The 12,863-nt window shown below is 37.2% G+C and overlaps 1 protein-coding gene across 1 annotated transcript in view; it reads right to left on the bottom strand.

Annotated features, from left to right (window-relative positions):
• CKAP5 (cytoskeleton associated protein 5) overlaps positions 1–7,409 on the bottom strand; it is a 43,822-nt gene extending 36,413 nt beyond the window's left edge. The window contains exons 1-8 of the mRNA XM_009277514.2: positions 7,315–7,409; positions 6,575–6,768; positions 5,219–5,425; positions 2,436–2,607; positions 1,304–1,436; positions 905–1,008; positions 418–531; positions 60–164 (exon numbers count right to left, since the gene is read on the bottom strand). Of these exons, the coding sequence (XP_009275789.1) occupies positions 60–164; positions 418–531; positions 905–1,008; positions 1,304–1,436; positions 2,436–2,607; positions 5,219–5,425; positions 6,575–6,768; positions 7,315–7,371 (1,086 nt within the window). The 5' untranslated portion in view covers positions 7,372–7,409. The remainder of the gene's footprint in view (positions 1–59; positions 165–417; positions 532–904; positions 1,009–1,303; positions 1,437–2,435; positions 2,608–5,218; positions 5,426–6,574; positions 6,769–7,314) is intronic.
• Between the last annotated feature and the right edge of the window lie 5,454 nt (positions 7,410–12,863).

Here is a 12,863-nt window from a genome sequence, read left to right as displayed (position 1 = left end):
TGCGCGCGCAAGGTGTCCAGCATCAATAAACACAGGAAAAAGTACATACTCTTACTTACATGCCCTGCATACTGTCCAAATTTCTTTCGGAGGCCAGCAGCTAGTCCAGTAAGGCATTTGGCAGCCAAAGCAACTAACATAACATTTGTATCCTTTCCAACAACCTGAGGAGAAAAAACAAACAAGAAACCCAAAAAACCTCCAGTGTTAAAAGACCAAAAAAACAAATTTCAGAGACTTGGAAGAATTTCTTAGAATAGTCAGTAGGCCACAGATTGGGTTATTTCCACCACTGTTCCAGCTAATAATTTTCTAGTCATGAGTATTATCTCAATTGTAACTTTTAAAGAATAATATGAATAAATTATAAAAAAAAAAAAATTAAGCCATATGTGCACTCTGGGTTTTATTTATTACCTTTTTGAGAACTTTCACCAAGTCTGCATAGTCTCCTGATTCCAATTTGGGATTTTTCACCAGCAGTTCAACAGCTTCTAGAGCTTCTTTCCTTTCTTGCCACTTTTTTGCTTCCTGCTGAGCAAATAATTTACATTCATTTATAAATACAAACCTTTCTAGAGAAGCATACTTGCCACAAACCATAGATTTTAAAACTTAATTCTATCCTGAGAAAGCCAAAGTCTCCCTACAGTTCAACATCAATAATTGCAATGAAATATGAAATACAGTCCTTTCCCAGGACATCTCTCAGCTCCTTAAAATTACAGCTTTCTTGCTGGTAAATCAAATTTTGACACTTATTTATGATAGTCTGTATTTTACTTACACTAGTCTGTTATTATCCTTGTAGCAGTAAAGCATGCATTGCAGAATGGTAGTAAGTCTTAAGACTCGTTAGCTCCACATGTCATAGAGTTAACTGGTAGTATAAGTTTATGCTTACTATTTTCTCATAGAAGTCTTTGGGAAGCTTGGAAAGAATTTCTACAGCTTCAAGCAACTCATATGCATCTACTTGTGGTACCGCCTCTTCCTCATCATCACCTCCTGCAACCAGAAAAGAGAAAAATATAAGCAGAGTGACAAATGAAATTTTGACTACAGCACCACCTAAGGCTCATTGTTTAAGAAGTACTATCAGCAGCTGTGATTTTGCTATTCCAAAGGACAGATACTCTTTCATATAAAGTTTTTGCCCGAGCCACATTTTCTTGTTGTGTACTGCACCCCACATGTTTTGCACCAGTTTGAGTAAAAGCACCTTTACAATTTAATGCATTCCTTCACAAATAATATACTAGTGCTATACTTTCCAATGGAGTTCAGAGATTAAATAACTTACCTCCATCTGCATCTCCTCCAACTGCCTGCTGCTGCTCAAATTTTGCTTTCAGCTCCTGTTGGGAACGCAGGAACCTGGTCTGCTTAGGAGCAGCTGATGACACTTTGACCCACTCTTCTTCCAGTTCTTTTAGCTGCCAAAAGAGAAAAGAATCATTGTATCGGAGACATTTTGTACATAACCCAAGACAAACAACGCTTCATGGAAAGCAATGGAGTTTTCCCATTTCAAAGCCAAGATAGCACTACCTTTCAAGTTCTTTTTTCTGCCACCAAAGAAGTGACATCCCCTTCGCATTCACTGTTCAGAAGCTTTTGACCAAGTATATCCACAAAACAGAGTATCATCAACAAAAATACCAATGCAAAGCATTTACATAAGAACAAACTGTAGAACAGTCAGAATGGCGTGTCCCCTCTGTAGAAGCTTTAAAATAAAAAAGGCTGAGCATGAAGGAAGATCTTTTTGTTACTGCCATGCTATTATTACACACTAAAACTAAGACAACGCAAACATGTTGAGCTACATTTGATGAGACAGTTTGGTTTTCTTTAAACCATGCCTTTTTCCAGCAAGTTACTGCTTTCCACCTGAACACAATTAACTCAAGTGGGTAGGAGGGAAGGATGCATAAACAACTTAAAGTTTTAAAATAACGGGATGTTCCATGTCCAATAGCATAGTTACCTATCATAATGTAATGCCACTTCCTGAAGTGGAACAGTCACATCCTGAGCACCACCAGAACAAGTCTGAAGGGCTGCGTAGAGGAGAAGACTTCAGGAAAAAAGAAGGAAAACGGTCGACTTGAAGACTTTCAATGCAGGGGTCTTTTATAAGGGTAACCATTTGCCCTTGGGTTAGGTCTCCAAGAAATACCATTCTACTTCTCAGATCCCCTCCTCAGTTTCAGTATGATGCTTCCCCCCACAGCTTCACATACATTCAGAGCAACAAAAAAACATTGTCATGATTTCTTTACAAAGAACAAAGAGGGACTAACATTTTAGGTGAAGTTACAGGAGGCTAAAAAATAACATTGCTGTTACTGAAAAATTCCAGCTTTGTCTTTAAGAATGCCCAACACCACAGGATCAGGGAGGGTGAGCATGGAAGTGTTTTCTCGGCATACCTGAACAGAATTTATGTTCTGCAATGGAGGTCTCAGAGCATCCCTTATCCAACGGTAGATCTCCACAGCAAGGAGTTTGGCTTCATCTCGAACAGCCTTTTCCCGAGACTCAAAAAGTTTTGGCAATACTTTAATGATTGGCTTCAGTGAGATTATTTTTGAACCAAATTCACTAAAAGTTAAAAACATAGAATAGCATCAGAGTCCAGGTAGGAACCAGATAGTGATCCACAAATAATAATTGATTTTTTTTAAACAATCTATGAAATGCTTCCAGTGCACTTTTAGGGATTGTGTCATTACTTAAATCATTATTATAGCTATTATTTTGTGAAGCTACTAAGCTACTGTAAAATTTAAAAAAATATTTGCCCTATCATAATTACCCTCCACACCCAGCTTGGAATTACAAAATCAGGCCTCTGAAATTACTTCAAAGCACTTAATACAATCTGCTGCTTCAATCTGTTCTCTTGTGGAGGGGGGGAAGAAAAAAAGAGAAGGAAAAAAGTGTCCTTAGACCAAAATTTGTATGACCTACTTTTTTTTTTTTTAATCAGAATAGAATCTCCTTTGTCTATCCTTGGAGGCAAACTGCAGTAAAAGCATTAGTCACTTTTCCACTTGTTAGACCAGATAATTATAGTGAGCTTGGGTCATCTTCACAGAAAATATACATGTTGAAATATGTGCTGCTGAAAGGACACACAAAACAAGTTTCCCCAGCCAATCACCCTTCCCTGTCAGCAGATTCTACATGTTGTTGAACTCAATACACTAAACTTGCTTTTTCAATCACTGCTGAATGAGAACTTCCTTTCCATACTCATAGTAAAGTTAACTGCTACAGTTCTTAAAGCAGATCTAAATCACCTCAGAAGCCCTAATTTTTTTTGATTCAGAACCATTTCTTTTCCTTGAGAATTCGGAATTAACCTTTCCACCAATCACACTTTCTTCTGCTTCCCTTCAATCAAGTACCACATGAAAAAGCTAGTAAAAATGGCTGCTCAAGAACTAAAACTTATGTCTCACTTTCTAAAAATTCTAGTGCTAAACATTTTATTGCCAAGCCCACTTTGTTTCTAAGACTGGAGTCTCTTTTGCAGGTTTTAATACTTAGTATTTCTCAATGCAATTTAAATGCAGAATATGAACAAATGAGTTGCCCAAAATTTTTATTTTTCTACCATGACACAAAAAAGAGCATATTAGGAAGAGTGCCTATGCAAATTCTCTTATTCTTATCCAATTCATATAACAACACAAGAAAGAACAGAAACCTTAGCACAAGATTAAAACACACTAGAAGCTAAACTAGTTATGCACTCAAGCTACCCACATAGGTACAACATAGACAAATTTTGTTATCAATGCAGAAATCCTGTCAAAGCACAAGACAAATTTAGGTAGCAACACAGCTCAGAAGCAGAAGACGAAGGTTAAGTCAATAGGGCTCCATGAAAGAATTTGATCTTGCCATCTCAAAGATAATAAAATACTGCATATAAAAAAAAAATAGGCAGATGTGGCACATTTTATAGGCGTGGTTAGTTGAAAGATATTGAGGAAGGTTACACAGGTTTCTAATTACACTGTACTGTTAAAAGGACATCTGATTAGATAAGGCAATTTAAAATAGCTAAAATATATTCTTAAATGTGGGACAGTAGTTTCACTTAGTAGAAGCACAGGTAATGTGCTAAGACCCATGCTTTGACTTCTATTACAGAAGCCTGAAACAATTAGTTTAACAAGGACCATCTATACATATGCCTCAGCAAGTTCGCTAAAAAATACCTAGCATAAGACACTCTCCATCTATATTATACAGTTTTCACATGAGCTTATATTCTTAAATGTGGGACAGTAGTTTCACTTAGTAGAAGCACAGGTAATGTGCTAAGACCCATGCTTTGACTTCTATTACAGAAGCCTGAAACAATTAGTTTAACAAGGACCATCTATACATATGCCTCAGCAAGTTCGCTAAAAAATACCTAGCATAAGACACTCTCCATCTATATTATACAGTTTTCACATGAGCTACTTAGAAAAAAGCGCTCTGTCCATTAACACCAAAATTATGTTTCCTTTTAAAAAAAAAAACCCAAACAATCTAGGAACAGTAAATTATATATACACACACCAAGTGTAAGAATTTGATAAAACCCCTGTATTTTTCACTCAACTCACAAAGGCAGCAAACATACTTGAAGTGGAACAAAAAAAGATGTTCCAAATCTAATCTTGAAACCAACTACCCCATCTTAATTAAACTGGATTTGATTTTTAGGGAGCATTATCAGCTTTTCTTTTTAATAAAGAAATTCTTATACGGACAAGAGAAACTTACTGTACCCAATTAAAGATGCTCACATCAAAATGGTGTTGTTTTTTTTTTTAAAAAAGACTACATTTTAATTTTCCCATCAGTGAGTTTATTTCAGCTATTCAGAAGAGAAGCTCTGCAGTCTGGAACAAGACACACTAATGCTGCCCTTCTTTCAGAGGTCCATTGTGAAAATGGAAGTTTGGTAAACAGTTGCCAGGAACAAAAGTGATCCAGATGAGGCTTGTACAACAAAGACATCCCTCACATCTAACAAATCCCATGATGCTCTCAACTGTTGTCAGAAAATACCAGTTCAGTAAAGATACATCCTATTCAACAATAACAAGGGCCTGCTAAAGACTTAAGCAACAAATTAGACTCTACATACTGCTGGAGTGAGGGGAAAGAGAAGGAAAAAAAACCCAAACACCGCGAACTAAAAGCTTACCTTAGGGCTTTCCTCAGTGTCTCTATACACGCTACTATGATTTTCGGGTTTTTGTTGTCCAGACCCTTTAGTAATTCTTCTTGTACTGCCTCCCCTTTCTCAATTTCTATATACATTAGACATATATCTAGACCCAGCTCCTTTGCTCTGGCTTTTGGCTGATTGAACACTTTATTTACAACTCCAGACGCTACTTCTCCTGTTGTCCTGAAAGAGGAGAAAGTGTTACTTTTGGAACATTTAAGTGAATTAGGTGTTCTACACCATTATCCACAGACAAAAGCACACACAACACCCAAAACATGGATTAAAACTCAGGAAGTCCTCATATAATAGGGACTAAATTCTAAGTTAACTTTTAAGGTAGTAACCTTTTGTAAGAGATGACTTCAACCTCTAGTTTAATCAAAAGAACTCCTGCAGACTGAGTGCTAGTTAACATGTTCCTAATACTGGATTACACCAGACAGTGAATAGTACACTTTTTCTCAAAAGTATATTCATTAATATACATTAGTCAAGGTCCACAAATAAATTTCCTGGAATTGCATACATTACAGTTAACTAGCATACAGCATTGGCGCATAATCCCAGCACAGGATTTCACATCTATTTCAAAGCTTCCAATCAACTAAATCATTTACACCACTTTTAAAAACCTAACAACCTTCCAAACCCCTTAATTTAAACAAAGCTTTGAGTTTGTTTATTTGTTTTTTAAGTAAGACTTTCATTCATTTCATCAGGTCACAAAGTCAATGGACCAGAGCACTGATCTGGCCCATTAGGTGTTTTTATTTCACCCTCAGGAGTACGGGCTATTTCATGGGCTAGACAACAGTGAATACTAAAAGACATCCCATGAAGAAATTGGCAGGTATGAAGATTCATATTGGTTAAGCTGGATGCAACACTACATAAACATAACTACATTTTATTTCATGGATGAATTACACAAATATCTCCCTGGAAGAAAAGGCTCCCTGTACATACAGACCGTTTAGTCAAACAAGAACACGGATTCCAGTTCACAGCACCTACACCACCAAATTACTGATTCACTTTCCCTACCATTTCAGAAGTCTTTACTACTGCCTTTAGCAGTTTCTTTGAACATTGTAAGTAATTTCTGACAAGTTAACACGCACATGGAAGCCATCTACAGGGAAAGCATTTGATCTAGATTTTGGCAAATCTAGAATTTGGCAAATTCTCTGGATCAGAAAGCAAGTTCTGCTCTCAACAGTAAAGATCAGAATTGTTAGTGGCCACTGTACAATTTAATCTGCAGCCTTTCTCAGAGAGGCACATTAAACTGTCCTAACAGCCTACTAATAGCAAGAAAAGGCTACTTACTTCCCAGCTACATGAGCATTTTCAACATAAGCAAGCGCTGCTTCCAGTCCTTTCAACTGAGCCACTGCATTGGAGTCTGTCACAAATTTCTTTATCAATCCAAGATACTTGGACCACTCAGGACTCTTTTCATCATCTATCTTCTGGAAGAGCTTAAGGGCTTCTTCATAACCATTTAATCTGGCTTTCCACAGCTGGAAGCAGAAATCAGATGTTTAAACATTGTGCTAGTACAATCTTAACTCACCAATCTCGCAAAGTTCTTCAATCATAGTTGAAAGTGTGCTCAGTAAGCTGGCATCTGCAAGATTTCTCTTCGATGACTATATGAATAACATGCAACAGGACAAAATACTCATTCTTCTCCTGTGAGGAACGATCTGGATAGAGACATGCCAGTCTTCCCCACTGCTCTTCATAAGCTCTAACAACCACTGATGAGCAGGTGGGAGCCCAATGATAGTTTCAACTACAGATGAGTAATTTCTCCACATGAATGACTGCACTGATCTTTCAGCGCACAAACTTATGCCATACAGATTATCATGGTACTAAATTCTGCTTAATAAATGTTATTTAGCCTCTAGGTTGGACAGAACTGATGCAGTTTCAGACCTGTTATTTGCACGCTGTGCAGCTGTTGAGATTACCTAACTATGGTGTACTTAGGTAGAGGAGTACCACAGAATCACCACAGCAGAGAGATACAGCAAGCCAGAGCCAAAGCCAAGATTTCCTACCTTGTGTTCACATTTCTGGTCAATGGGCAGTTTCATCCATTCACTGTCGTCCCCCATTGTAATTCAGGTTCTCTCTATAACTACAGTAATTCCTGTGGAGATAGGGACAAGTTAGAACACAGAAAAATACATGTCAGATGCTACCTGCAACGTACTTCTACTTAAAAAAAAAAAAACACAAAACAAAGACAATTCTGTAGCAAATCTTATCGCTAATGTGCAACCCAAGCTTGTAATTGTATTTAGATATGCACTACTAAGACTAGACCACTATTTTGTTAGCCCTGGAAAGCTACCAGAAGCCATTAAAGATTAGAGAGTAGTGCAATTTGTAGTATTTCAGACACTAGAAGTCTCAATCTGTGAAAGTTTTAGTAAACTGAGAAGGGCATGCAGAATATAACCTCATCTAAGCTTGAGGAAGAATGTACTATGATTAAGGTGCTAAAACGAAATGAGTACCCATCAACACTAGAAAACCGACTCTTACTGACACGTGCTTTCAGCAACAGGTGCCATGAATCAGTGTCAAAAAATAATCGGGTGCTAGTGTAAGAACAGCCATTTTAACAACTTTACAAACAGCACAATTGAAATGAACCGTACTGTGAGAAGAACAAAACCCATTTTTGCAAACTGGCCACTTTATGCCCTAATTCTAATGTAGCCAGCATCAGCAACTGTCAACAAGAGATCAATTTCTTACCACATGTAGGGCTCAAATCCTTACTCATTCAAGTTCCTAAGTGTTTTCCTCCTCCAGCCCTTTCCTTTTTATTAAAATAGGAATACTGACCATTAGGGTACGAGAGATGAGATCTCAGGCTCAACGCCCATCTCAGAAATATTGTACAGCTAACCTGACTGCTCAGAGAATAACAAGAGAATATGCCTGATGCAGGGAGATCAGCAAAATGAAAATAGCAGCAGCAGTAATGAGGGCTCCCAACATTATTTATACAAACAAACAAAATCAAACCAGAGAAGGCATAACACATTCCAGCACACCAGTTCAAATGCATAGACAAAGATGACCAAAATTCCAAAAATTGGCCAGCATATAAAATGATTTATCACTAAAGGCATATAAATACACAATACTAGCAGAATATTCCTAATGTAAATTCAGCCTATGCCAGCAAAGCTGCATACTTTAACCTACAAAATATTTCACCCAATGCACAGAGGTTCTCTGCAGAAAATTAACCCATAGAATTAGGAGCGTAATTTCACTGGTGTAAGTTAATATAAGCAAGTTCTCCAAAGCCTTCTGTCAGTCACAGAACACTAACATACAGCTAACTCAATAGCAAAATTAGGCTAACAACAACCCACAGTAAAAACAGTATTTTTTCTTCCTTCCTGGATTAGTTAGAAGATACTTAAAAAAATAACAACCCAACCCCCCAATAATTAAAACCAAACAAAAAAAAACCAACCAAAAAACCCCAAAAGCCCTACCAGCCACCAACACCCACACCAATCTACACTAAGCTTACCTTAAATATTTATAGATTCCTATGGATGTTAATACTGTTCTCACTATACTTGCATAAACCTATTTATTTGCACAAAGGCAATAAAACAAAAGTCAATGTCAGGACAGAAGTTGACTATGCATATAAACAAGTGCATCCAGGCATTATTATGGTTTGTCCTTCTCATTTCATAAACAGTGATGTGGATATTTTTTCTTGACATCAGCACAGTTGCACAGTGGTACTAAGAAGTTTGCTTTTTAAGCAAAAAGAGGCAAAAAAAACCAGTTGAGAGGGCCAAAGATGAAGACTTAATTAACCCCTAGAACTATAAACCACTGAGAATGAAGGAATCACTCTGCTCATCATGTAAGAAACGAAGTACACAGAAGTGAGGCTACCTAAAGCCCATTCTACTGAACCGTTAATTCTGGTACACCATCTTTGTAAATGTACAACTTCTTTAAAAAAACGTTCCAGGTTAAATACTGGTCACACCATTACAAGAAAAAGGTACTCTGATTTAAAATTTATAATGAAAATAAAACTCAAGCTTTGAAATGCCATACCAAAACTGAACAATCATAAGAGGTCAACAGGGCAAGTGAGTTACTACATCTTTTTGCATAGAAGCCTCACCAGCCTTTTGCAACGGATCCTGCTTTCATCCGTTTAAATTCTTCTGAAACTCTACTGCTTTCTTTTTCTCTACCCAAACCTCTCATTTGTTCTCTTATCCCCTCCTTCAGCCTACTTGAAAGAGAGGGTTCAAAATTAAATACAAATCAACAGCCTCCTGATTCAAATGGAATGCATTTTACTTATTAAAAAAAAACCCCCACAACCAAAACCAAACACACCCCCAAACAAAAAAAAAGCCACCACACACACAAAAGCAAGACACTCATGGCAAACATAGAGCTGGGGGGTAAAGCTATATCTAGCTCTGATTGCAATGATTTCTTTCCAAAATCAAAAGTGAGACTGCATCCACATTAAAAACTTTTCAAATAGCTCACCTAGCAAAGGATGCAGGAAAGCCCTAGTGTGAACGCAGTTACAGCAGCAGACTTCCTTCTGTCATTCAAGTTAGATCTGCAGCCAAGTGCCATCAGGAAAGATGCAGCTTTGCCAGTATAAGCTGTGTTTGCATTAGGAATACCTTCTTCTTAACATACCAATATAGAAATAATGGGGTACTTCCCCAGTGTAGATGCAGATGACAAATAGATACGGCGGTCTCTTCCCAAACTCACATGTGCCTTTGCCAAGAACAAGCAGAGTGAATTTAATAGGAAATTAGGTAGTTCTGAATCTTGCTCAGAAACTTGGAGGTAATTCAAGCCATTACCTGTCTATATCATTTTGCTAAGGAAAGCATAAGGAACCAATACAAGGACAACAGTTATTCACAAAGAAAACAGAAAAAGAAAGAAAGCACTAACCAGCATCAGAAACACGAGAATAAAGAGTTTTGGCACCTGTACTAAGACAAACCCCCATCTACACCCCATTCTTTTAGAAAACTATCAGCAGCATGAACTTCCTACTTCAACAATAAAAAGAAACATTTATTTCTCTCCAGAAATCTGTTCCACCAAAGGAAAATCTTATTGTAGGACAGCAACTACCTTACTATAATCCTAAAATCAGTTCAAACCCTAAAGTCAGGAGCAACTCTGTTAAAAAGGCTTGTCCATTGCAAGGCTGATACTGATTTACAAGTATTTTTACCCTTACACATATACAACAGTTCATCACTACAAAGTACGACCTCTTACTTGTATACTCCAGTGTTGCATTATAGAATCTAGAAGAAAAGGATCTACTATTTCCCTTCCCAACATCACGATATACGCAACTTGGAGGAGAACACACGTGATGGGACAGACACAGGGAGGGGAGACAGATGACCATGAAACAGTGTGTATTCTCTCACCCATTTTTTTTCAGTCTGGTCAAGTCAGTTCCCCTACTATTTTTAGTCATTAACATCTACAATGGTTACTTCAATTATAAAATGGGTTAAGTTGCCTTCTGTGCTGAATCTGGCATCTAAAAATAGTGATAAAATTTTACTTCCCCCCCCCAATAACTTACAAATCCCTTTAGAACAGTTTATCAGAAAGTATTCCACGGTCACAGAGGGAGAGCTCCTTCTTAAACATCCCATTTTTCCAGCTTCATCACTGCCTGTCTTAATGCCAAGATCTTGTACTGTCTACATCTTGCATTTACCAGAATAAAAGACTGTTTTTAATTCCTCCAATTAAGTCACTGGGTTCTGTATGTTCACAGAATATCCCACATTTGACAAAATGTTTTGTTTTTTTTTTATAAAGCTTCTTTGCACAGACATGTAAGCCTCCAGCCATTACTTCTCAACATGCAAATAGCAAGTAGCTTCATTATACAATAATGCAGCTAAATTATGTTATTACTAGTGAATTTGCAGCAATGAAGTTTGACCTACATAGCTTTCTTGTTACAACTCAGAACAAACAGATTTAAGTCTTTCAGTAGCAATATTCATTTTAGTAGAATCCAGAAGACAAGACCTCCAAAGTGACTGAACAACCAAAATAAGTTTTGTGAGAGAAGTTTGTTATTAACATGGTCAATACAACGTTTCCAAAAGCAAGTCAGCTGAGGAATCTGCAATGGAGATGAATAACAAATCCTCCCTGACAGTTCTTGGCAGGACAAGTTCTTATATTACAGAACAGTGAGAAAATGAAGATCATCAAGGAAAGAATAGGATGTCTTTCAAAGGGAGACCACGCAAAAGCAGCAAGAGCAGAAAGTACTTACGAGGCAGCACAAATGCAAGAATTTCAAACGTAAAAGTGAGAATTCCCCACTGAATATAAGTAAGTTTAGGAAACAAATTTATCAACACATTAAGAGATTATGGGAAAGTGTCAATACATGAAAGTTTGGATTAACCACGCAATGCTCTGAACAGCTCCTACTCAGCTTCTAAATAAATGCTTTCACTGCTCCAATTTTTGAGGGCTGAATAGCATCAACCTTACAGCTTCATAGTATGAGATACTGCTAAAGAAAATCCTTTCATCATAAACATCCTGAAATGCACGTGTTTTATTTTGAGGCATACATTTATCACCTATCACTATATTTTATTCTGTTTCAGCTTCCAGACCATCTTCTACAGAAAATGTGCAATGGCAAACTAGGAAGCCATTTTATGCTAAACAAAAACAGATGTTTATTGATACTGATTGTCCATTTCTCCCTACTCACTTCCACCTATTGAACATCACCATTGCCACAAGAACAGCATCAAGCATTTGATAGTTTGACAGCTTCTCAAAAACTTTACTGAAAAGACTAAGTTCTGAGAAAGCAAGACAGGCCTTTTTAAAGGAAAAAAATCTGTTTGAAATGTTCCTATACAGTAGGGCATATACTTGGGGAGCGTATAGCTGTATGTCACATTTCAGATGAAACTAGACTTCTCAGTAGACAGTTGTCGGTCAGTGCAGCCCCCGGTTTTCCTAGCAGAAAGAATTTTTATTTGTTTAATGGCAGTTTTGGGTCATATTTGCTCTTTGACTCTGAAAAGATGAAGTTTCACTTTTAGAAGTTTAGCCCAGCACGTTTTCGGTATTTGCCCGTTAAACCTTCTCATTAGATACAACATAAAGTAGCTCAGAAAAAAGGTTGAAAAATTCAAGTAATCATAACATAGTTAAATTTTTATTTTAAACAACACCTGGGCACACTAAGTATTTTGAAGAGCACTCAAATCTAAGAACTATAGCCTAATCAGTCAGGGAAATAATGCAATTGCTTTAAGTAAATTCCACATAATCAAAAGGAAAACTGAAGTCCAGCTAACAATCCTGAACTACAGACACCTGCAAAAGCAGCAAAGAGTCAGAAGAACTTTCAGTCAGACTGTAAATGTGCTTTCCAGCTTCAGTCCACATATCTTTTGATGACAGACAAAAGAACAAGAGGTTAAAAAACCCACAGAAGATTATTTGCTGCTCAAGCAATAAAAATTTCCTAGGATTTTAAAGGTTGGCATTTTCAATTAAAAGATGA

Source organism: Aptenodytes forsteri, unplaced genomic scaffold, assembly GCF_000699145.1.
Source record: "Aptenodytes forsteri isolate BGI_AS27 unplaced genomic scaffold, ASM69914v1 Scaffold146, whole genome shotgun sequence".
Lineage (NCBI taxonomy): Eukaryota > Metazoa > Chordata > Aves > Sphenisciformes > Spheniscidae > Aptenodytes > Aptenodytes forsteri.
This window is presented reverse-complemented; position numbering and strand designations above follow the sequence as displayed.